Below are 23,694 nucleotides of genomic sequence, written 5' to 3' on the forward strand. Positions count from 1 at the left end.
AGAGAATGCCAAATTCCAGTGAAGCCTGTCTGTTGTTTTCTTTTATTCATCCCCCATCTGCATCTGTGAATAATTTCATTTTTTTATTTTACATAAACAAATAACATAATACAAACTTGACTCTGATCCTTCAGATTTGCAGAGACAACAACATAACCACGCTGTTTCCCATCCACATCCAGGGCCAATCAGTTACTGATCAGCCTGACTTTCAAATAAATAAATAAATAAATAAATAAATAAATAAATAAATAAATAAATAAATAAATAAAATACAAACACACTCACTGGGAGAACATGCAGACTCCGAACAGAAAGGCCCCAGCTGACCAGAAGCAACAGTGCCAATCTCTGCATCATGCCCTTGTTGGCTGTCTGTTTCTGTACAAATGTTAGACATTAGTTTAGATTTATAACTCAAGAGACAGATCCTACGCCACCAGAGCTCGGCGGTGTGCGTACACCTGAAATAGCTTTAGAAATGTTTACTTTCCCGATGTGGCTGGTCTCTGAGCATTGCAGCCTCACTGTCACCCTCTCTCTTTGTCTTTGGAGACACACATGTTTCTAACCGAAAGGTTCTCTGCAGATGAAGAAGAGGATGGGTTGTCGTGGAAACTGAATCATAGGCTGGTAGCTACGGTGACAATTGCATACAGTCATTTGCTGCTGTGAACACAAAGTGCACACAGAAACAGAGGTGCAGACCTAAACTAATGCTGTGGAAAATCAGGAAGATTCTATAGTTTGCATATACACACTGGCCAACTGTGTGTCCACTGCTCAACCTTTGTGCACCTCTGTCTCCATGTTCTTCTGTCTCTGCATCGTGACCCTATTTCACGTCTCCTGAGCTCTGTCCATCTCCTGTTCTTGTTTTAGTCTCTTTATCTATGTCACCCACTCTCCCTCGCTCTGCCTCTCTGCCTGAGTGCTTTTCTTAGCCCATCAGAATTGTGTCACTTTCTCCAGCACGGTAATGTAGAGATGTAATGGCTGCCCCTAAAGGGAGCACAGAACCTGTTGAATATTCTGCCTTTCTACCTGCACCTGAGCCCTGCTCTTTGCTCCCTCTCCAGGGCTCCATTATGGATTATTCACCTTAAAATTCGATTTTTGCCATTGCAGCTAACATTCTCAGAAAGTGTTGCTGAAAGCTGGAGCTTCATGGAAAAGGAAAACCTGTAATTACACTTTTTGTTCATATTGTACCCACTGGAGGAGCAATACAGTTTTCTCCACACTGGTAACCCGAAAGGCTGAAAATTAAGCAGAAAAAGTGGAAAAGTCAGAAACTGAAGTTCATCTGATGAACATATTTAGAGCCTTGTACAAAAAAGGGTTTAAGTATTTTTACTTAAGGTTAATAACAACCGTCTTGGGGGTGAATCTTACTTATAACTCACTTATTTGGATTGTATTAAAGTTTGTTGGAATGGTTCCTGTAGCCTTCAATTGTCTTCTGGGACTCGTTTTGTAGTGTTCTTACCTTTTAGTGCATTTATAATGGAGGTATTTAAAAAATAATATGGCCTGCTGTGAAGTACAAATGGTCCAAGAAGTCTAGTATTTTTTTAAATCTGTTGCTTAACAATAATTAGCTCTCTGTGTGTGTTGGAAAGGTTGGAAATTGAAAACAACAATCCTGGTTCTGTCCAGAAGTAACAAAATCTACCTAGCAGTGATTGTAAAATGTAAAAGTACACGCAGAATTCTTGTGACTCTCTTGTCAAGCGCACAGAAGACAAAGAAAATGCCTTTGCATTTCATCAGCAAATCTCACTCTTCAAGACGTTTCAGTTAAAGGGTCAGATAAAAGTCATTAAAAAAGGAAGTAGTGTAGGCTTCCACTCTCAGGTGCTCAGATGGGCAAGAAAATATGGAAGCGTGCACAAGAAACAATAATAACAGGTAGACTACAGATTACAGTGATCTGATTTTACCCCTCCCAGTTCAAGCGCATAATCCAACAGCTCTGGCTCCCATTAATCGATATTGACTGTATACATCACTCGAGCCTAACAATAAGTAATTTTACATGTTTTTTTGTTTTGTTTTAAAACCCCGTATTCATTCAGGTAGATGAGGCTTGAAGTGAGGAGGATGAGGGTTCATTTGTGTTTTCACGTCTTTGTTGAAGGTAACCCTTATAAAATGGTACGATCCTTCACATCTCAAGTCAGTAAGTGCAGACAAAAGTTAAAATTTGCTTCCATGACACACGAACATACGAGTTCTCTACTCATTCATCTTTGTCCTACCACAGATTAAGTGGCTGGTCTCTACCCACACACATTAAATATGATTTGGCAGAATGACAATATCCATCTCAGCCACTGTATTCAAGATAGTGGGATAACATAGTAGCTTCCACAAACTCTCACCCACTCCTGTCTATTTTAAATTGATTAATTCCAAGTTTGTTTGTTTTTTTGAGAAAATCAGTTTGTTGGAAGATGTAATTACACTCTCAGTGTACCTTTAAGGGTACTTCAAGTTAACAAGTGATGGTTAAGAAGAAAATTAATTACAAAATGAAGATCTAGAACTAAACTAGAGAAATCATTTTCACTACACACCTTCTGTTATATTTCTAACAATGCAGTTTGGTGACAGTTCCGACAGCTTTGAGATGTTTTGTGTTACCACTCTGACTTTTAAAAAAAACGAAGCGAAAAAGTCCCTGTTGTTCTAGGTAGACTTTGTGCACAGTTTTCCAAGAATCTTAGCAGGTTGCTTCTTCCAAGTATCTTGTCGCACGAGTCTTTTGTGGATTCAAGCTGTTTCCGTGTCTTCAGTATCTTCCTTGAAATCCGGACTGACTTCAGGAAGTTGACATCAGTGCTCTGTGGGGATCAAACCCTCTGTTGTCGGACTTCTTGTTCTTCTTGTCGCCGCAGGTGGTTCTTTATGACTGCATATGAAAGGGCCTGTTATCTGTCTGCACAATACTGTGGCTCAGAATCAGACTGACATGGGCGTTGAATTTAATGCGCAAAATTGGACTAGATCAAAATTAATTTGGTTAATTGGATTGTGGGATGTGTATTCAGTTCTCATTAAGATCTTGGCAGGAGAACTGTACATCTGGAGCTGAGCTCAGCTGGCTGACTTGAGATTGAAAAACAGGGTGACAGTCAAGGTGTGAAGATAACATTTAAATTCTCTCAGTGTGTTAATAAGCTAAACATTTAACATAGAATTTTTCAATTCTCTTTAATGGATTAAATCTTTGCTACTCAAATAAGAGACTCAATCTCAAAGCCTTTAGAAACATAGTTTGTCAAATGGGACTAGAAGGTGATTTGATCTTGTGATGATGGTCAGAAACAAGTGTTTCAGTCCATCTGAGCTCAGTTCACTGGCATCATTAAGGATGGCATGGGTGTCTTAGTTTAGTGTGGTGCCGCTGTAAAAAGTGTTGCTATGACAACCTGACAGACAAATAATATACGAAAATGTCAATAAGTAATTCGCATTTTGAGGCAAACCACACACACCCAGGAGCAACATTGTTTTTTAATCTGGCAATTATTACATACAGTGTGTCCAAGGTAGTTTGTATCAAAGTCAGAGGTGTTAAACCACAGGACTATAAAATCCACAGTCTGTCCACAGAGGTTCAAGAAGTTTCTTTTCCTCTCTGTAGTATTTCATGTTTCTAAACTGCCAAATTTTATGTAAGCTGAAATTAGTCTCCTTAGTCTGTTTAATAGCGGCAAGCTGTAATTCATGATCTCTTGAGTCTAAGCAAAACCAATGGGAAAAATCAGAGGTGAGTCATGTGGAGTTAAAGTATATAAGTGTCCACCACCCACATCTCTGTGTCTGTAAAATTTGCTCTTATGTATAGAGGCAGGTGTAGAAGCTTGGGGTGAGTGAACATCTATTTGTATTTATTTGTTTCTATGTGGTTGCTTTAAAGGTTGCATTTCCTCTTCTGTAGTAATTTTGTAACTCTTCATAGTCACCCTGCATCACTGCTGTTAAACGTCTTATTGTGGTCCCTTTACATTGCGTTGTAGCTGTTTCTATGTTGCATAGCTTCAGATAATTTTGTATCTCTTTGTGGGTGTTTGTTTTTAGTTTTATTGCATCATTTTGTGGCTACTTTTTTGTGGTTATTTTGAGAATATTCATACAGCGTTATTTCCAAAAGCTGTAGATAAAAACACAATGCCATCCAGCTTTCCTCTTATCCAGTCATGTGGGTCATGTGAGTTTATCTCTGCTGTTATTGGGCAAGAAGCAGGGTACACCCTGGAAAAGTTGCCAAACTGCTGCAGGGCTAACACATGGAGACAGACAACCCAGGACCTTTGCTGTGAGCCAAACGTGCTAATCAATGCACCACCTGCAAAAACGACTACCACTGCTGCCCCAAAATTTACTGTGATTTTTGCACATTAAAGTTGATGAAATTTTATTACTAAAAAAAACCATTTCAACAACACTGGAAACAAGGCCCTGCGACAAACTGGCGACCTGTCCAGGGTGTACCCTACCTCTCGCCCTATAACAGCTGGGACAGGCTCCAGCGCCCCCCGCGACCCTGAAAAGGATAAGCGGAAGCGAATGGATGGATGGATACAATTCTGAAAAACACACCGGATCGAGCATTTTACATCTAATTTGGTTAACGGACAAAAGTCAGCAACATGAGTATAAAAAGAGCAAGTCAGAGAGGCAGGGGTATCAGTGGGCAGGGTTCACTTCTCTGTTAAAACCACATTGTTAAAGACCACAGGTCACATTTGCATTCAGAGAATCTGGAGAATTTTTCAATATATAAGTCAGAAGGATCCAGATAAATGCTGAATGGCTGTGATCTTTAGGTTCTTAGATGGTAGTGCTTTAAAAAAAAATTCAGAGACTTATAAGTGCACAGCCTAGACTAGTGCACAGATCTTTGGTAACTTGCAATGTTTGAAGACATCGTTAATTCTGTACCAAGTGTTATAGCAACATGTGCTGCTGTCCCGACATCATTTTCAGGGAAGTCAATGTTCTCCACATTATCAGAGTGTGGCTCGGTCCTACAGTTCAGAGCCGCCATTCAATGAAAAATTTAATGGACTATAAAACAAAGAAAATGCAACTAAAACCATAGATCAACCAGGATAACACGTGGTTTCAAAGTTACACCATCATACTGCTAGTCTCATAAGTACTCAATGGAAGTTGTGCAATAGGCATTGCACAGAGGCCAAGAGACTTTTCCTTTACTTTATTATCCTGAGTGTGGACATAGACACAACTTTATAAAATTAATAGCAACACATTTAGTACAAAGATGCACAGCAATACACATTTCAGTTTAATTACACGATTCAGCACTGCATAAAAAGTACATTAAAAACATGGCATAAACATTGGCTTCTTATAACATAAACAGTGTCATAGAAATATACATTCGATATATGCATATCAGAACCTTCTCTGCTCTCTCTGCCCTCTCCAGTTGTTAAGGCTGTGACAGCTGCAGCCTCTGTCTTTATCACGTAATACTTTCTTTGCAACAGAATCTCATAAAATATTTACAAAATCTGGTAAGTACATAATTTGAGGAAAAAAACCCATCATGCATTTGTGATCATCAGTTTGTAAACAGTGAGTAGATACTGGCAACATGCAGGATGAACTTAAATCATAAGTAAAATACACGGATTTTTTAAAAGCTAGCAAAACGGCCTACTGAATACACTCAGTGTCCAACATCTGTCCTGTGGTAGTGCTACAGCTGCCAGTATGCCTCATTCTTCTCTGGTTATGTCCTCTTTCCTTCACCAAGGATAGTGGAGCATTAAATCTGCCTCCCAGATAACTGCTGATCAAAACTTTTAAACAGAACCCTTCCCCTTGGAGGGTTAAATAAATGCTGCTCTGTTGAGACTCAGTGTATGAGTCCATCACACATGAGCAGAAAAGCAAACAGCTTTCATCTGATATGCTACCTCAAAAGGTACAAGAATAAAGAGGAATCAACCACTGATACAGTTCAGCTTAAAGAGGACTTCACACAAAGGAGTTGTATGTATCACATGGTATCAATCACAAGACACATACACATGCAAAAAGCAAAAGAAAAAAAATACATCCTGATAAGTTAATTTATTTTCCCCTAAACAGGCCAGTGTTTCACCTGCATTTTATCTGCACATTTTGGACATGCAATGTACTCTACACATTATCATCACTGATCTGTGTGCTGGAAAGACTGAAGAAAGAAAGAGTATCACTTCAGATGGGTTTACACTGAAAACTGACCAAACATTCTTTAATCAGTGAAAACTTAGAGATGTCTTCAACGTTGGATTTTTTTTTCCACAACTAATTTTTGTCTACTGCTGACATATACTGTACAGTTTCGTTCTGTTTTGTTTGCCATTAACAGAAAGGAGGGGTTTCGTCAAGCTCTTGTATCTCATGTGGGCTCTCGTCTTCGGGGCGTCTCACTCTGGTGCTGGGTTAATGGGCGGTAGATTCCGCTGTTTAAAGTACTGGGTGACCTGCTGAGGCAGCTCAGCCAGAACTGACTTTGCAAGGGTTTCCTTGGGCGCCTGAGAGGAAGAGAAAAAAACAACACATTGCGTTTTAGATTGAATAAAGTGAAAGATTTAAAATGAGACATTTTCACTCTCATACAGAAACCTTGGCCTTTTTAATACACTCACCGTGAAATTGTGTGTGGAGTGTGTTCAAAACAGTCGGCTTGTGCATTAGCCATTTACCCTGTCACTTACCAAGTGCAATATGTGTACAGCGTCCATATGAGTGAAGACCGAATTCTTAAATTGACCATAAATGCATAATAACCACTCTTACGTTTTATACTACTAAGTGTTGAGGTATTGTAGACAAGTTACCACTAAGCACATTAACTTGTTCACCAGTGTGTGACAATCGTGATGACAATGTAGGATCAAGTGAATAATGCCCCAGTCTCAAAGTCTTAGAGACCAGTCTACGACCATCTGACGACCACTGGTTGTGAGAGGATAAATGAATATTCCCTGAGTGACTGCAAGTGGTCGCTAGAGGTTGATGGCATTCGCTGGGAAAAATAACAATTTGATAAATAAAACTGAGCTAAACTGAATTCAGTGTGTCAATGATGTCATGTGGTAAAGCTCAGTATTTTAAAGCTAATGCTTTGACTGCTCTCACCTTACTTATAAATGTTTAATCCTTTTCCTTATTTCCTGTCATCTCTAAACAGGTACAGTGACAGATGCTCTTAAGTAAAAAGGTTGCTAAGTAATATCTTTATACCAAAAGCTGTACAGCAGCCTTCATAAAGCTCTAAACACTCTGTTTCATAGATTTTCTACTGTTAATATGGTCATCTCTGCCCAAACCCCTGAGGTACAGCTAATCAAACTGGGAAACAACACTACCTTAGTGGAGCCCAGGACCCATCATACTTAGCTTGAACCGAGCATCAAGTCCCATTTTAACTTGTTAAAAAAAACTGTTAACTTTCAAAGTAGCACTATACAACCCTAATGATAATAATTAGTACAAAAGAATCTACCCTCCCAGCACAGCTTATCAATCAGGTCACTCTAATTTCCACATTTCCTCTCTGTCTTAGGCTTCATTTCTCTCTCTTCCTCTCTGTTCAGTCAGTTGCTGTCTCTTAACCTCCCACCAACAATCTGGAATGAAGCCAGTAAACACTGTCTGTTCCTCCCACTACAGAGGAACTCAACTCGCCCACCACCAGCACACACACACACACACACACACACACACACACACACACACACACACACACACACACAGACAAAAAATAAACACATAAAAAGACGATGACAAAACCCAAAATGCCCTAATGAGCCCTCCTGTGCACATCCTGAAAATGTGCACACACTAATTAACCAGTGTGCTGACCTGCAGCAAGCATGTATGAAGCCTCATTAAAATGAACACATTTCAGCAGGCCTTGTGTATTATGTGAAATCTGCAACATTATGAGAAGAAACTGAATTCTTTTTATGTAAACAGAAAGAATTTCGTGTTACATGTATTCGAGGGCAGCATCAGCCAATTTGGAGAATAAGGACATATCAGACTGGGTGTTTATACATATTTGTGTGTATCTACTGAAACCAATACTTACGTTGCGGAAATCCCTGAAAGGGACAAACTGCACAATATCCCGAACAGCCTCCTCGCCTGTGCTGGACCTCAAAACGCTGGCGTCCCCATCCAGGAACTCCATGGCGGCAAAGTCGGCATTGCCCACGCCAATGATGATGATGGACATGGGTAGCTTCGATGCCTGCACAATAGCGTCGCGCGTCTCATCCATATCGCTGATGACACCGTCTGTTATAATGAGCAGTGTAAAGTACTGCTGCAGAGGGGAAGAAGGATGGTGCGAGAAAAAATGAGAAGAATTAGCAAACAACAAAAAGTTATTTTTAGTTGAGCTCTTGAAGATGAATCTACAACTACAAAAAGACTTGAAACACAAATTCAGTAATGATCATTATGCTGTGAATAATGGTAAACAGAGTTGCATATTGCGGATGAAGAGGAAAAAGAGTGCTAGAAAAACAAAACAAAATAGATATTATTACGAGTGATGGTGAAGAAGAGTCAAATACAACGCAGAAATAAAGTCTTTCTGCATTTCATCAAGCTGAACTCCATCTGAACTCCATTTGTGCCAATGAACAGAAAAAATCATGACAAAATAATGGAAGTGAAAGATAAATGGCTGGATTTATTGTAACTTAGTTTCGGCGTTAAAGTAAATTCAGATCAATTCAAGATTATTTCTATAGCATCACAAACACAGTTGCCTTAAGGCACTCCAAGATAAAGACTACCGTATTATTGAGACCCCAATAAGCAAACACCTGGCAACAGTGAAAAGAAAAAACTGAGTTCTAAAAGAGTAAGAAAACGACAAAACAAGAAAAAAGTAGCCAAACAGATGAGAACAAGACTTGTGGATGAGCATAAAATTATTTGCATTGTAGTTACCTCCCAGGATGCTCCCAGGAGACCTTCATGCTAACTTCTAGTCAACTTTAACAAAATTCATAATTCAAATGTTCACCCTCTATCAAAATATAGATATGAATGTAGCTGAGGACCCCTGGCTGACCAAAGCACCTTTGAAAAATGGTGGGGGGTGGTGTTACGAGTCCAGCATGTATGGGTGCAAGTGTCTTTGCTGACAGAAGAAAAACAATAAGGATGCATCAAAACTCAGTGGACGACGTTTCCTCACTGAGCAGGATGCAGAATGTGTTTAAAAAGCTACATCTCCAATAGTTCTTTCTGTGTTCTGATGCAAATGTATTTAAAAAGAAGAAGAAGCTAAGACTACATGCTTTAATGTGGGATTATTTTATAACAAAAAACCCAAATAAAACTGCTGGACTATATCTCTCTCTGGCACAAAATAGCATGCATCAATTCTGCATAATGAAATGCAAATGGTTGTCCTACGATGAGAACAGACAAGGTGACGATGCACACTGACTTTTCTTGGAAGAAAATCACACTTCCACGTGACACGCAAACATTCACACACGCGAGGACAACTCTGAAGCCTGTCTCTTTAATGTGCTAACAGCAGCGCTCATTAGAGAATCATTATCACACAGACAGACAGGGTCGCTCACACACTGAGGCACGCACAGACTGCGCTGGCCTGCAGCCTGGGTGTGTACGCGTGTCACTGGCAGGAGCGTGATCATACACACTCGCATAGTCTGCAGTCGCAGGTTCTCTCATTATCTGAGAAACAGAAACGCCAAGGCTGAGGAGTAGCTGATTTGTGAAGCCTACCCACTGACTTTCTCCAACACACACCAGTCTAACCAGTAACTCAGCGTGTAGCCTGTGTGCACGCACGCGCATTTGTGCTGCAGCTGTTACATCCTCATTGTCTGTTATTCCTTCCTAATTTCAACCCGTGTTTGAACTCGCTGTAATATAAGACAAGAAAAGGGTCTGCAATCATTTCCTTACAGAAACAAAAGGATTCTGGCGCACAACACACAGACGAGTACAAGCCTTTGTGTATTCTGCTCATGTATTTTTTCTCCACAGGGTGACAGGGTACAATTAGGGACAAAAAGCACCGTGGGAGCATAATGATACCCAGCCACTACACTCTCGTCACATATAGGCAGTAGAAATGCCAGTGGATATGTACTGGAGAAGGACATGTATATGTTTAAAGTTTGTAGATCCCAAACTTCAGCGAGTGCTGCACATCTACTGTATATACTCATACCAATGACAACATCACGTGGAGCCTTATGCATGAGAACACTGTCTCTGCTCCGGTGCTTTTTGTTTGTTTTTGTATACTCTATAGTGTTTATAAAGCAGCAGAAGAGCAACGTGGCATAATTCTGTTTTTGACACAAAGATAAATATCATAAAAGGAAGTTACGATAAATCATAAGAATGTGTCGGCCCCGGTGTTCGAGGAACACTCTACCAAGAAACGCTGCCAAAATAGAACGTCTTTTTTGGATGTGTCATAGAGCCTTAGGGTTGCTCTTATTTTGGGTTTTAGGTGTTAGCTTCACTGACATATAATAAGCCACTGGAAGTACAGCATGTTGCAGTTCAGTCGTTTTTTTGCATGAAAGCCAATTCAGATCAGGCAAGCTCAGCTGAAATATGCTCTTCATGACTTTTTCTGCTGCTAAAGGTGTTTGGGATGTATATGTGTCTCGAAAGTACCCAGCATTACAGTAGAACTGCTGCAAGCACAACTGCGCTTATGATAAGATCACTCAGGCTATCTAAAATGAACTAAAAATAAAAGATAAATAAAATAAATAATAAATAAAATTTTATTTATATAGCACCTTTCTAGACAGAAATCACAAAGTGCTGCACATAAGATAACAAATAATAAAAGGGTAAAACAGACGATATAAAACAGGCAGAAATTGAACCAAAAACAGTTTTAAAAAGGTGAGTTTTGAGTTGTTTTTTGAAAACAACTACCGAGTCCACAGTTCTTAATGTATGAGGGAGAGAGTTCCATAGTCTCGGGGCCACGGTGGCAAAAGCTCTGTCACCCTTAGTTCTCATTTTAGTCTGTTCTATAGCAAGTAAGCCCTGATCAGATGAACTCAGGGACCTGCTAGGGACATAGGGCTGTAGCAGATTGGAGATGTAGGGAGGTGCCAGTCCATGCAAGGCTCTAAATGTCAAGACCGGGATCTTAAAATGTACTCTAAATTCAACAGGAAGCCAGTATAGCTGAAATAGCAATGGTGTCACATGTGACTACTTGGAGGATTTTGTCAACAGTCTAGCTGCAGCGTTTTGCACAACCTGCAGACGATCCAGAGAACCTTTGCTTAGACACATAAACAAAGAGTTACAATAGTCCAAGCGTGAGGAAATAAATGCATGTATAGCAATCTCCAGTTCAGGGCGAGATAAAATAGGGCTTAACTTAGCCACATTTCTTAAATGATAAAAACAAGACTGAACCAGAGATTTCACATGCCCATCCAATGTAAGAGTCGAGTCAAAAGTGACACCTAAATTCCTGATAGAGGATTTAACATACACAGAAAGAGGACCAAGGGCTTTCACTATCTGGGATACAAATCTGTCCGGAGCACATATGAGGACTTCAGTTTTCCCCTCGTTGAGTTGGAGGAAATTTACAGCCATCCAATGTTTGATAGAATCTAAGCAGTCATTTAAAAGAAGATATATTAAGAACAATAAAGGCCCCAAAACCGAACCCTGAGGGACATCACAAGTAAGGGAGGTAGAAGATGACCTAAAATCGGGGACCACCACAGAAAAAGATCGGTTATGTAGATATGAGGAGAACCACTCCAAGGCAGTACCTGATACACCAACCCAATGTTTAAGCCTTTCGAGGAGGATGTGGTGGTCAACAGTGTCAAAAGCCGATGATCACAGACAAACTTTAAACAAGTCCATCCAGCAGCGACTGATTGAGTCCTACCCAGAACCGAGCCACTGGCACGAGAATGAAGAAACAAGAAGCCTCCCTGGTCAGTGTCTCAGCTGCAATGAGGTGTAAGATAGAAGAAGCTAGGACAGACGTCGTCACTCCAGTCTGCCACCTTCCTTCCTGACACGCTGATCTACATGCCAGGAGACCGAGCCAACAGATGCACACACTTGTTAGCTCCGTCAGCCATCAGTGTAGATAAATTGTGAGTATCAACTTCCCTGACAGGCATTCCCTGTCGACTATTACTGGTTAGTAAATAAATATTAGTGTAATGTTTGCATTTCTCTGGTGTGAGATATGACATATGTATACATATGGCTACTAAACTGAATGAAGGGAAACTTACTAACTGCATGCCATAAAGGGCAGAGCACCATCGAACAGCAAAAGCAGAAAAATGACAAAAACTGAGATTGAATCAAAAAAGAGCCTAAATACCTGTGACACAGAATCACAATAAAACATAAGGTGAAAGAAGGCATCAGTCAGTCGACGCCCACAGACTCTCATGTTTGGCCTATATAGATAGTTTACAGACTTACTAAGGTGAATGTTTATTTTTTTTATAACTCAGTGTGTCCTTAAAAAATGTGAGGAAACTGGGTAAATGGAGGCCCAAATAAGAAGTGGCAGGCCTACAAACTATCTATGGCAGATTAACTGTATTTAAAAGTCATGTACAAGAAACAGGAAAAATCCAGTAAGCCAGATCTGACACAGTACCTGAGAGATTCATCTGGCCCTTCGACTAATCCGTCTACTGCTCATTAGGTTTAGAGGGCGATTAATAGGACCAGGTAGATTTGGGTTTTTTAGCTCTCAAGATATTTCAGTGCAAACCAAATGAGTTTGTAATCACTAAAAGTAAATAAATAAATTCAACTTTTCCATAAAGTATGAAGCTATAAAATATCAAAGTGAATGAGCGCCTTCCAGCACAGTCCTAATTTGATTCTTGGCATCCAATCAGAAATGTCTCTTTTTTTACATTTACTTTTAAAAACTATCAAAATTAACTTTGATTTAACTTTAATTTCATCGGTGTCTTGGACATAAAAACCTGCATATAAAGAATCGCTGATCAAATCTAAATTGTAAAATGAAGTTTTAAGAAGTTTTTGCTTTTTTTTGTTGAAGTAGAATTTCTATTGAGTAAAATAATTGTCTCTGTTTCCAGGAATATACAGTAACATAACGTGCTTCATCCTATGGTTCTGCTTACACTTTAGCTTTTATGTTTTAATCCACAACTACTACTAATCAGACTGCAATGGACTTGAATGGGAATAAAGAAAATACTCAAACAATTGATCAAAGAAATCACAACACATATACATATAACATGCAATCTGTTGGGTATATGGTCTCTCTGGATTAGCAGAGAATCACACAAGCAAAAATAATTTCCATCCCAAGTCAAAGAATTACCTAATACCTGGATCCTCTATTATAATCTTTCAAAATATGAATTAATTCACAGGTAGAGAGGGGACCTTTTGACACTCATGAATAATACAGACTTGCTGTATTTTGTACTTTGCATGAACAACAACTGAAACTGACATTCTAATTTCAAGCATACAAATGCAAAACATGAACAAAAACCCACAAACATCACGCTAACATGAGATTCAAAATAATTCATTGAATAATTTCACATTAAATCAAAGTTTTATTTTATATTTTGATAATCCCTTGCAACGTTATCATAGGTTTGGAGACAAATGACTGGAGGGAGCTCTTTAGAGTGCTTGGGAAACGTTCAGTTTTAAAGAGAAAGAAAATTATTTAAATGGAATGTCACAAAAATTGCATTTATAAGTTTTTAAAATGGAAATGACAAGATTGAAATTTATACAATATTACATTTCATTATAATTAAAGACAAAAAAGGCAACCAGCCCCCTCAAAAAAAAGGTACAAACTCAAGCTAAAATAAGACTTCTAATGTCCTTAATCAAAATCAATTAAATTAGGTACCACTTCCATTAGAGGGAACCCTGCTTGACCTTTGCCTTCATTAAAAAAGCTTAACAATCAGAAAGAAATCGAATTAGGTTTCCGAGTAGCCTGAAATTTTCAGTCAGTGTTTAATTTCCCCAGACGACGACATGTATTGATTTAACTGCTTATGTGACCTTTCCTCTCTTTGTTCCTTAATTTCCTTTATAAACTAAACTGGGTAGCATCACAGAGAGTACATGTGTATTTCTGCAGCTGTTAAGCGCAGCACAGGTGTAGACATTCCCTCTGTGCTTTGGGCAATGTCAGCTCTAAGCTGTGCTAGCTGCACTAACTCAGGGTTCGTTCACATTTGAAGGAAAATTAAAACCTTTAATTGTCACACCTGAGCTGATTTTAACAGATTTGATCTCCTTCTGGTGTAGTTACACAAAGCTATAAACACGACAGTGTTGGAATTTCCACGTTCTTGAGAATGCAAGGGTCTGCTTAGATCCAAGGGAAGTAAGGGCTCTGCGTGCCTGCCCATGTGGCAGCAATTTTTTCATGACAGGCACTACACGGGAACTGACTAACTGAATAGCCCCCAAGAAAAAGTAAAAAGTATAATAGAGCAGCAGCAGCGTCTGCGTCCACGTCCGCAAGCAAGTATAATCCTGGCCTCAGAAAATCATTGTCAACACTTCCTATTTCTTTTTCTGTCGTGAGCTGTCCTATGTTGTTGTCACTCTGTGCAGCCACAGCTGTAGCGAAGTCGCTGTCCATCACTACAGATGCTCCCCTCTCAAGGTCGAGGCACATCGGTCCTTGTTGGATGACGTAAAACATCACTACCTGTGGTCCTGCATAGAAATGTCACTCCAGATCCCTAATGTAAAACTCTGGTATACCGTGAAATAGGGACAATACCTGGGACTAGCGGGCTAATTCAGCACTGTATGCGGTCCTTCATAAAGGGCTTGAATGATTCAATGTAGGAATCCAGTTTAGGAATTTATCTGCTGTGTGTGGTGGCTGAAAATTCAAATATAGAAAAGAGTAGTTTTTTTTTTTTAGAATGATTTCTTTGTTTTCTTAGGTTGTGAGAGATACCATCCATCCAACCACTGTCTTCCACTTATCCCATTCAGGGTTGCAGGGGGGCTGGAGCCTATCTCAGCTACTATAGGTAACATAGATAACAACAGAAAAAAACAGCTGCAAGATATTGAGATATTCTAAAGCTAAATCTTTCAACATTTTTACTTTAAATTTTTAATGTAACACTTATACACTCCAGCTTTAAAATGTGCTGTCTTTACTTAAAGTAGAATTGGTAATAATAACGGATTGCATTTATATAGCGCTTTACAATTCCACTATTCTTTCACACACTGGTGGAGGCGAGCTACAGTTGTAGCCACAGCTGCCCTGGCTACAACAGAAGCGAGGCTACCATATCGCGCCATCGTCCCTCTGGCCAACACCGGTAAGTGGCACGGTCACCCGTGGTTCAGGCGGGAGAGGCTATATACAACAAAATTGACATAAATGGTACTTCTGTTTTAGAACTGTTGTATATAATGACAGCTGGGATAGGTGAAAGCATGCCTCTACCCCCCCTCCCCTGTATAGAAAAAGGCCAGAAAAATAGACAATAGTGAGCAGCAGTTCTCTGGGCAAAAATAGCTTGTTTATGCCAGAGGTCTTTGAATGGCCAGACTATTAAGAGCTGATAGGAAGGCAGCGGGAACTTAAGTAACACGTGGTTATTTAAGTTCCCGCTGCCTTCCTATCAGCTTGAACCTATTAAGAGCTGATAGGAAGGCAGCGGGAACTTAAATAACCACGTGTTACAATGAAGTGCAGAAGAGCATCTCTGAATGCACAACACTGGAGACCAAAACAAGTGTCCCTCCTGTCAGCTAAGAGCAGGAAACTGAGGCTCACCAGAACTGAACAGACTCAGAATCCTGCATAAGCATTCGCTCCTCATGACGAAGGGGATATTTCCTTGGCACATTACGCAGAACCTCAGTATCAACTGTATGATAAACACCGCAGCATACCTCCATTCCTCGTCTTAATACAATGAGTTCACTGTAATCAGATGCCCTCCATCAGATCTCAACCCATTAGAGCCCCTCTGGGATGCTGAACAGGAGATTCAGATCATGAATGTGCAGCAGCTGCAAATTCAATCATGTCAATATGGACCAAAAGCTCTGAGGAATGTTTCCAGCACATTGTTAAATCTATGACTAGGAGAACTAAGGCCGTTCTGAAGGTAAAAGAGGATCCTGCCCGGTATAATAAGATGTAACTAAGTGAGCAGTGATATATATAAAGTTACCAAACTCAGTATGTATATGTAACCTACAGCCTTGATGGACAGGTGCGCCAAAAGAACAGAGCGTTCTGACAGATTGCAGTGAAAGTCTGGTTGTGTTTAAGCTTGGATTTGCAGTGGTTACAGTTAGAATCAGCATCTGCGTTTGGGAATACACAAACTCCTCTGGCAACACAGTCAACCTCTCAAACAAGATAGAAAAGTCAAGCTGATTGTGGACTACAGCCTGCTTTTATATATAAATAGTTTTATCTGTGGAGTACAGTGTCTTGAGAGGTTTAACTAAAGAACAACTAAGAGTGTAAAAAGCAGGTAAATAGGTAAGTTGTAGCCACCCACCGCTGCTTTCTCCTGTTGAAGGGCCTGAGAAGCAAAACGTGCTACATGGTTGATGATTGGAGCAAAGTTTGTTGGACCGTAGAAACGAATGTGAGGGAGACACGCAGAGTAGGCCTGGGCAATGCCCTCCACACCTAAAGATGCAGAAAGGCAGAGAGAAACAATTTAGACTCAAATACACTTTAAATGTGAAGATGAGCTGGAAATAGTGAGGGCAGGAAAGAAACAGAGAGAAAAGCAAGAGGGAGAGAGGTTTGTAAAGTCCTGGGAGAGATGGGAAAAAGTTTATATAGAGTACTTCAAGGTCAAAATTGAAAACTAGACATAAGTCTAGACACAAGTCCTACATCATTAGTGCTTTATATATATATATATATATATAGTATATATATATATATATATTATATATATATATATATATATTAGTATATATATATATATATATATATACATAAAAACACCCAGCACGCCCCTGCGGGCGGTTTATCCTTCAAGCTCGGGTCCTCTACCAGAGGCCTGGGAGCTTGAGGGTCCTGCGCAGTATCTTAGCTGTTCCCAGGACTGCGCTCTTCTGGACAGAGATCTCCGATGTTGTTCCCGGGATCTGCTGGAGCCACTCGCCTAGCTTGGGAGTCACCGCACCTAGTGCTCCGATTACCACGGGGACCACCGTTACCTTCACCCTCCACATCCTCTCGAGCTCTTCTCTGAGCCCTTGGTATTTCTCCAGCTTCTCGTGTTCCTTCTTCCTGATATTGCTGTCATTCGGAACCGCTACATCGATCACTACGGCCGTCTTCTTCTGTTTGTCTACCACCACTATGTCCGGTTGGTTAGCCACCACCATTTTGTCCGTCTGTATCTGGAAGTCCCACAGGATCTTAGCTCGGTCATTCTCCACCACCCTTGGGGGCATCTCCCATTTTGACCTCGGGACTTCCAGATTATACTCGGCACAGATGTTCCTGTACACTATGCCGGCCACTTGGTTATGGCGTTCCATGTATGCCTTGCCTGCTAGCATCTTGCACCCTGCTGTTATGTGCTGGATTGTCTCTGGGGCATCTTTACACAGCCTGCACCTGGGGTCTTGCCTGGTGTGATAGACCCCAGCCTCTATGGATCTTGTGCTCAGAGCTTGTTCTTGTGCTGCCATGATTAGTGCCTCTGTGCTGTCTTTCAGTCCAGCTTTGTCCAGCCAACAGGTACGGATTTCTGGATATATATACTTATATATATATTATATATATATAGTATATTATATATATATATATATATATATATATATGAATTATGCATACATATAAAAACTTGTGTTCCCTTCACTCGCATCTTCGTAAAGATATACAAAATTTCAGAGAAAAACATGCCGCACAAATGTGCACTTATTGAAAAGCATTGCACACCGATAGTTGAGAACATAAAACCATTCTGTTATCAGGACAGCTGCATATTGCAGTTTCAAGAATAAAGTTTTGCATAACAGCTGAAGTCTTTTTTTCCCTTTGGCCTAGAATTTTTCATTTCAGAGTGCACTGGAGGCTGTATTGGCCCAGAAAATAAGCTAACCCTAAAAAGAAAAGGGCATTTGCAGAGGCAGTTTTTTTTTTAAAAATAAACACAAGCTGAACTTCATGTTCTGACGCGGGCCTTTTTCAGCACAGGGGTGAGTATAAATGGAGTTATTTAACATAACCTCTTTGCCTCAGTCAGGCTAAAACGTGTGTTACACAATCACAATTTTTTTTTCTGGGTCTCACAGATGTGCTTTTAGCAGTTGCCACTCAATTGATTTGCAATTGTCAATAAATACGTTTGCATCCTACACATTTCAAACGTGTTAGCAGATGCAAGCTCAGTGTAGTAAAAGGAGAGCTTACTATGAGGTTATTACAGCGAGGTGCTGACAATTTATGAATCTTTTCAAGTCATCTTTGTGCGATGAAGGTGAGGGTATGCACTTACTCTTACTCAGAAACAAGGATCTGCAGCCATGCAAGCAGCTCTGTAAGGCTTTGCTCGGGTATGGTGCTTTATACTCAATAAACACACTCAAGTTGAAGTCCAGTGTTTAAAGCGTAAGTGTAGCCACGGCTAATAGTAAAAACTACTCTTTTTTATGTTATTTTTTTTGTTCAGAAGCCTGAGTGTTGTAAAATTTAATCAATCTGTGTAAAGATTCCCAGAGTCAGAGTTGTTAGACACTGTTACTTTAATATTTAAATGTGAAGGAATGGACTGTTTTCACTGCTCTGAACTGTTTGGTGTCATAATGTGCATTAGCGTTCATACTTCTAATTTAGACGAGCATCCAAAGTAGCAAGTGTAGGTGATGTGTTAAGGAGTTATTTACTCAGCAAGGCACTTAGAGAGGAGTGCACCACCTGCTGCGGTCACATGATCTGGAGATGGCATGTTTTTTTTTATTAGTGGTTTCTTTTAATCACACAGTGTTTTTTCTGCCATAACCTTAATTATATAGCTATCTGTAAATGACAGGTTTTACACCTATTAACTAGTTAGTGGCTTTATTTTTTGCATCCAAAAACATGACAACATCCTATAAGTGTAAACATATCAAAGTATGTTTTTATGGTATGGGTTTATGTTGAAAAATAACTAATATCATGTATGAAAGGCCAAAAATGTAAATGGGGTATCTAGACTTCTAGACTAGACAGAACTCAGATGGGGTAAATAAAAAAATGAATGAAAATGAGAACTATTTGTAAATACTTATAAGGTTGCCGCAAAGGTCTAGATGACATCATAGCCTCCTGTGTGGTAACTCACCTGAACAGAAAGGGTTTGTTGGGTTAAAGTTGATGGCAAATTCATGTGACACCTGAGGAGAAAAGAAATGAATGAATCGAATGATAATCCTTCACTACGCTGTACAATATTGTTAAGAAATTGCGTCCATTTCTCCCACCTTCTCCCTCCCACCCTCTCTCCATCCCTCTGTGTGCTGCTCTCTCTTCTTTGTCCTTTTCATCAGCTCAGTGCCATGGCAACACAGATGGGTTGACAGTTGCGTAATCATGTGAATATGCATCTATAATGCTTATAGTTTTATTTGTGTGTCTCCCTGTGTGTCTGTGTGTAAAATAATACATCTCGGCTTTAACTGTAAGTCCGCTGATGACAACCCACCCTCCTCTCACTTTGCCACATGCATATACATGTATCACCTACGTTTGTGTTTGGAACACACACACATACGCGCACAACAACAACAACAACAACACCATCAACACACACATACCTTCCAGTCTGGTGGGAGTTGGGCTCCAAATCCCAGAGCTGGAAACATTTTGTCACTGAGGAGGAAACCATGACAACAGATTGGAACATTAGTTAAACCTTCTTTTTTTTTTTTTTTCCTTTTTTTTGCATACAAATTCAAAAAGCTGGATTTAGATAGCAGGAAAAATCCTGTTACCTTGTTCACATAGAAACACATTCAAAGACATTTACAGAAAAGCAAGAAGAGAACTGGTGGTAAAATGATGCAGTGAGGAAAAATGTCTTCTCACAAAGAAAAAGATTAAAGACAGGACAGGACAGAAAATCAGACATACTGATGTACAATTATTTACTGAAAGAGGAGGAATAGCAGTCGATAGATGCTATTGGTGTTTATACTGTCTTATTTTTAACACAAAATGTAAAAGAACAAATAGATGTTTGTGTGTTTAAAGTCCAAAAGCGATGCCCATGCTACAGCTCTGTGCAGTGGCGCTTGTGTAGATGATGGGATTAAGATGGGTATTAGGGAACTGATAAACCTGTTTAGTTCTTTCCACAAAGCCTCAACTGCTCGAAGCTCAAACTTCAAAACTGGAATATGTAAATGTCTTCGTCAAAATGCTCTGAAACCAATGCATCATTGTTGTTCTTTTAAGGACCCCAGTCACTCTCTTTGTGGTTCACAAGTTAATATGATTAGCATAGTCTGTATATAAACATGGCATAGTCTGAAAAGTCAATGCGCAGCTACTCTAAACTCTTATTTTTTTGATGAACCGCTGGGAGCAGAGTTTGAATGCTCCATGCTAAAATGACATCACTGCCTACTTTAATTTTGACTTCGTAATGAGTTTGTGGTCTTAATCAGCAGTTTCAAGTTTTTCTTCAGTGCAACATGATAATTAGTTTATAAATTCTGGGGCTGTTTAGAGTAAAATATATGATAAAGCAGGGTATAATTTTGGGTAGGCCTGCCTTTTTATTGCGAGATTCCTATAAAGGCTCAACGCTTCAGCAAGGCAGTAAAAATATATAAAAATGAGGATACAGAGACTAAGTCCATCTTATCTGTACAGTTTATGGATCTCAGCAGTGAAACGATAAACCTTTACATCAACTAGCCTCACTCATCCCTTACTGCGACCTTTCTTTGCAAGAAACGTATGCAAAATGTAAATGTTTGCACTAAACTGACTAAAAACATTGCACCACCCCACAGGATTTGATTTAAATACTCACGTATCATAGTCCTGTATGATTTGTCCCACAGCTAAAATGGCAGCGAGGTACTCGTTGCTGCCCAGTGGGTTGATGTAGTGGAGGGAGGACGGTTCTCGGGGGTTCCCATTGGATGCCGTGAAGTCTATACCGACCTATTAAAATACAAAGAGGTGACAGATCAGTAGTTATCACATTGCATTCGTTTCCAAATCATGTGCAGGGAGGAGGACAATGGTGGAGGGTCTGAAACTTCTGAGGAATGGCGATTACTTTGGCATTACTTTTATTTTTCTTTCATTAACGAACAAGAAGGAAATAGTGAAATGCAACATGTGTCCAGGACAGAATTACCTGCATCATACTGCTAACATAACATCAGCTCTTTGCAAGCACCTGCAGACAGCATGCACGCACACAGCTAGCCAGAGTGATGTTTTAGCTGTGTGAATGGCGAATCCCAACCCTGCAACCACTGGACAAAACCAGTGAACAGCAGCTAGGCTTGTAGCATTGTAGCCTTCATTTCCACCTGTACATGTTCCTAAAGTAAAATCACTGTGGTGTTCGCTTCGAAGTCTCTCTGGGCTGGATTTTAACTTTACTTTGTGTTGTTGGATTTGTGTTCAAACTTAAACACTAAAAGAAACATTGTGCGTGTTTCCTTATTAGACAGGAATTTGTGTTAGCGTGTGAGACTGTAACCCCAGGTTTATACAGCTAACTGATATTTATGTAATTTGTAATAGAGACGTGAAAGTACATTTGGAGCCTCGAGGATATGTACAGTGAATTCTGGTCAGTAAAACTGAAGGTACATGCAGTTCCACAGTATATGTTTTGGGGTAAATAGAGACAAATAAAAATCATGCGATGACCCCGAAATCATATGGAGATTTTTTTTCTTTTAACACAGATTACCACAGGGTGACGTACAGGAGACACATATATGAGCACACACAGACACTTTCCACATGCAGCAAACACACACACACTGGAAAACACAAACGCAGGGAAGTGCAGCCAAACCCAATATGAGATTAAGAGTGACAGGCTTTTCCTCAGGCAGTGAATAGTGGTTTGTGTGCTGACAAGAACCCGACCCACAATCTCCGCCTCCCTCCTATCAGCTTAAACATAGTCTAAAACGATCTTCTTCTTCTGTCTTTCGTTTGGTGTATTATAAGACAACAATGTTCTAGTTCAGTAAGGACAAGGACCGAGAAAAGATATAACGGAGAAGGGAGCAAAGGTGGGGGGTGAGTGAGTACAAGGGAGAAAATTGGGAAAATGAGGTAAGGAGTGGTAGGGCAAGGAGAGGAAAGAGTTTAAAGAGCAACAGGAGAAGCAGGAGTGACGGGTACAGAAATGCAGGGTGACAGAATTAGGGTGCTGCTGTGTTTTGTATTGTGGGCATGTGACAACAACATACAGAATTGTGCAGAAGTTTTAGGCACAGATTTTTTTTGTTCTTATTCATCGCACTCAAATCAGTGAGGCCTCTGATCATACTGCTTTCGTTCTGCAGCAGAAAAACAAGCCTAAACACCCACAAGCATTTGGTCTACTATCCATTTACGTTGTTTCTTTTCATTACTTTTTCTCAATTAGATGAAATCCACTAATTCAACTGTTTTTGAAAGCATCCTTCCTTTACTTTTAGCTGTTGAAATTGTTCCTCGGCACTCTGTGTGAAAACCGCACTTCAGGGTGTTAAGCGAACAAATACGTTTTATGAGGCCATTATCTGTAAACCCATAGCTAACACGGAAACCAAGCAACAGGACACAAGAACATCCATTCATCTTTTGGCTCAGAAACACACTTTTGCATCAGCAACATTACCGAGTGAAAGAGTTTCATTTCAGCAGAGTCGAGTCAGTCATTGGATTTGCTTCCAGAGGGAAAGTAAAATTTACCTGAAGCGTTATTATCTTCCAATTCTGACCGCTACACCTGAATTTTCACAGCTTACTAAATCCTCGTAGAGATTGCCCTGATTAAGCCTGAATTTAGCCTTGAACTGTTGCCCCTGGTTAATTTTAGAATAATTTCTTCCAGATGACACATATACTTTCAGATCAACCAATCGATGCCTCACCATACAAAAATCTGCCCCCAAAAGCTGGTGCCAGCTGGAATTTTAGCAGGTCAAATTTATTATTGAGATTTATTATTTATTATTGAAGCTGCAATATAAAACTGACTGTCACCGGAGAACAGTCAGACGAGAGCAGTCTCCACATAATACTGGCTTTCTCCTTCGTCTCCGAGAAGGAAAAAAAAAGATATTTTTTCTACTTCTTGCAAAATCATTATTAGAATTCTAAATAGGCAATTCAGCCTGGAGTTCTGTTCATTATGAGTTACTCATTACAGCCATTCAAGTTATCTGCACTGTGTACAAATCTAAATAGTGCAGGTCCAGGCCATTACAAAAGACAGATTAAAACAAAGTGACAACCTCTGGGTCTGAAAATGAAGAGTGAACGGTGCCAAAAGCTGCAGTTCCTCTGAAGGCCACTTGAGGCTGCCCCCAGAACAGCACGTCCAAAAAGTGTGTGCTTCAGTTTTAGTAAGTGAAAGCTGAGTATTTTATTTTTCTGTGACTTGA

The 23,694-nt window shown here is 39.9% G+C and overlaps 1 protein-coding gene across 1 annotated transcript in view; it reads right to left on the bottom strand.

Moving 5' to 3' along the window:
• Positions 1-5,212: 5,212 nt before the first annotated feature.
• Positions 5,213-23,694, bottom strand: part of cpne2 (copine II) — a 51,739-nt gene continuing 33,257 nt past the window's right edge. Inside the window, exons 11-16 of the mRNA XM_005934997.3 lie at positions 21,102-21,235; positions 19,879-19,933; positions 19,407-19,458; positions 16,614-16,747; positions 8,123-8,359; positions 5,213-6,560 (exon numbers count right to left, since the gene is read on the bottom strand). Coding sequence (XP_005935059.1) covers positions 6,453-6,560; positions 8,123-8,359; positions 16,614-16,747; positions 19,407-19,458; positions 19,879-19,933; positions 21,102-21,235 — 720 coding nt within the window. The 3' untranslated portion in view covers positions 5,213-6,452. The remainder of the gene's footprint in view (positions 6,561-8,122; positions 8,360-16,613; positions 16,748-19,406; positions 19,459-19,878; positions 19,934-21,101; positions 21,236-23,694) is intronic.

The sequence above is a fragment of the Haplochromis burtoni genome, unplaced genomic scaffold (genome assembly GCF_018398535.1).
Source record: "Haplochromis burtoni strain Fernald_Lab_line unplaced genomic scaffold, NCSU_Asbu1 Contig_188, whole genome shotgun sequence".
NCBI classification, from domain to species: Eukaryota; Metazoa; Chordata; class Actinopteri; order Cichliformes; family Cichlidae; genus Haplochromis; species Haplochromis burtoni.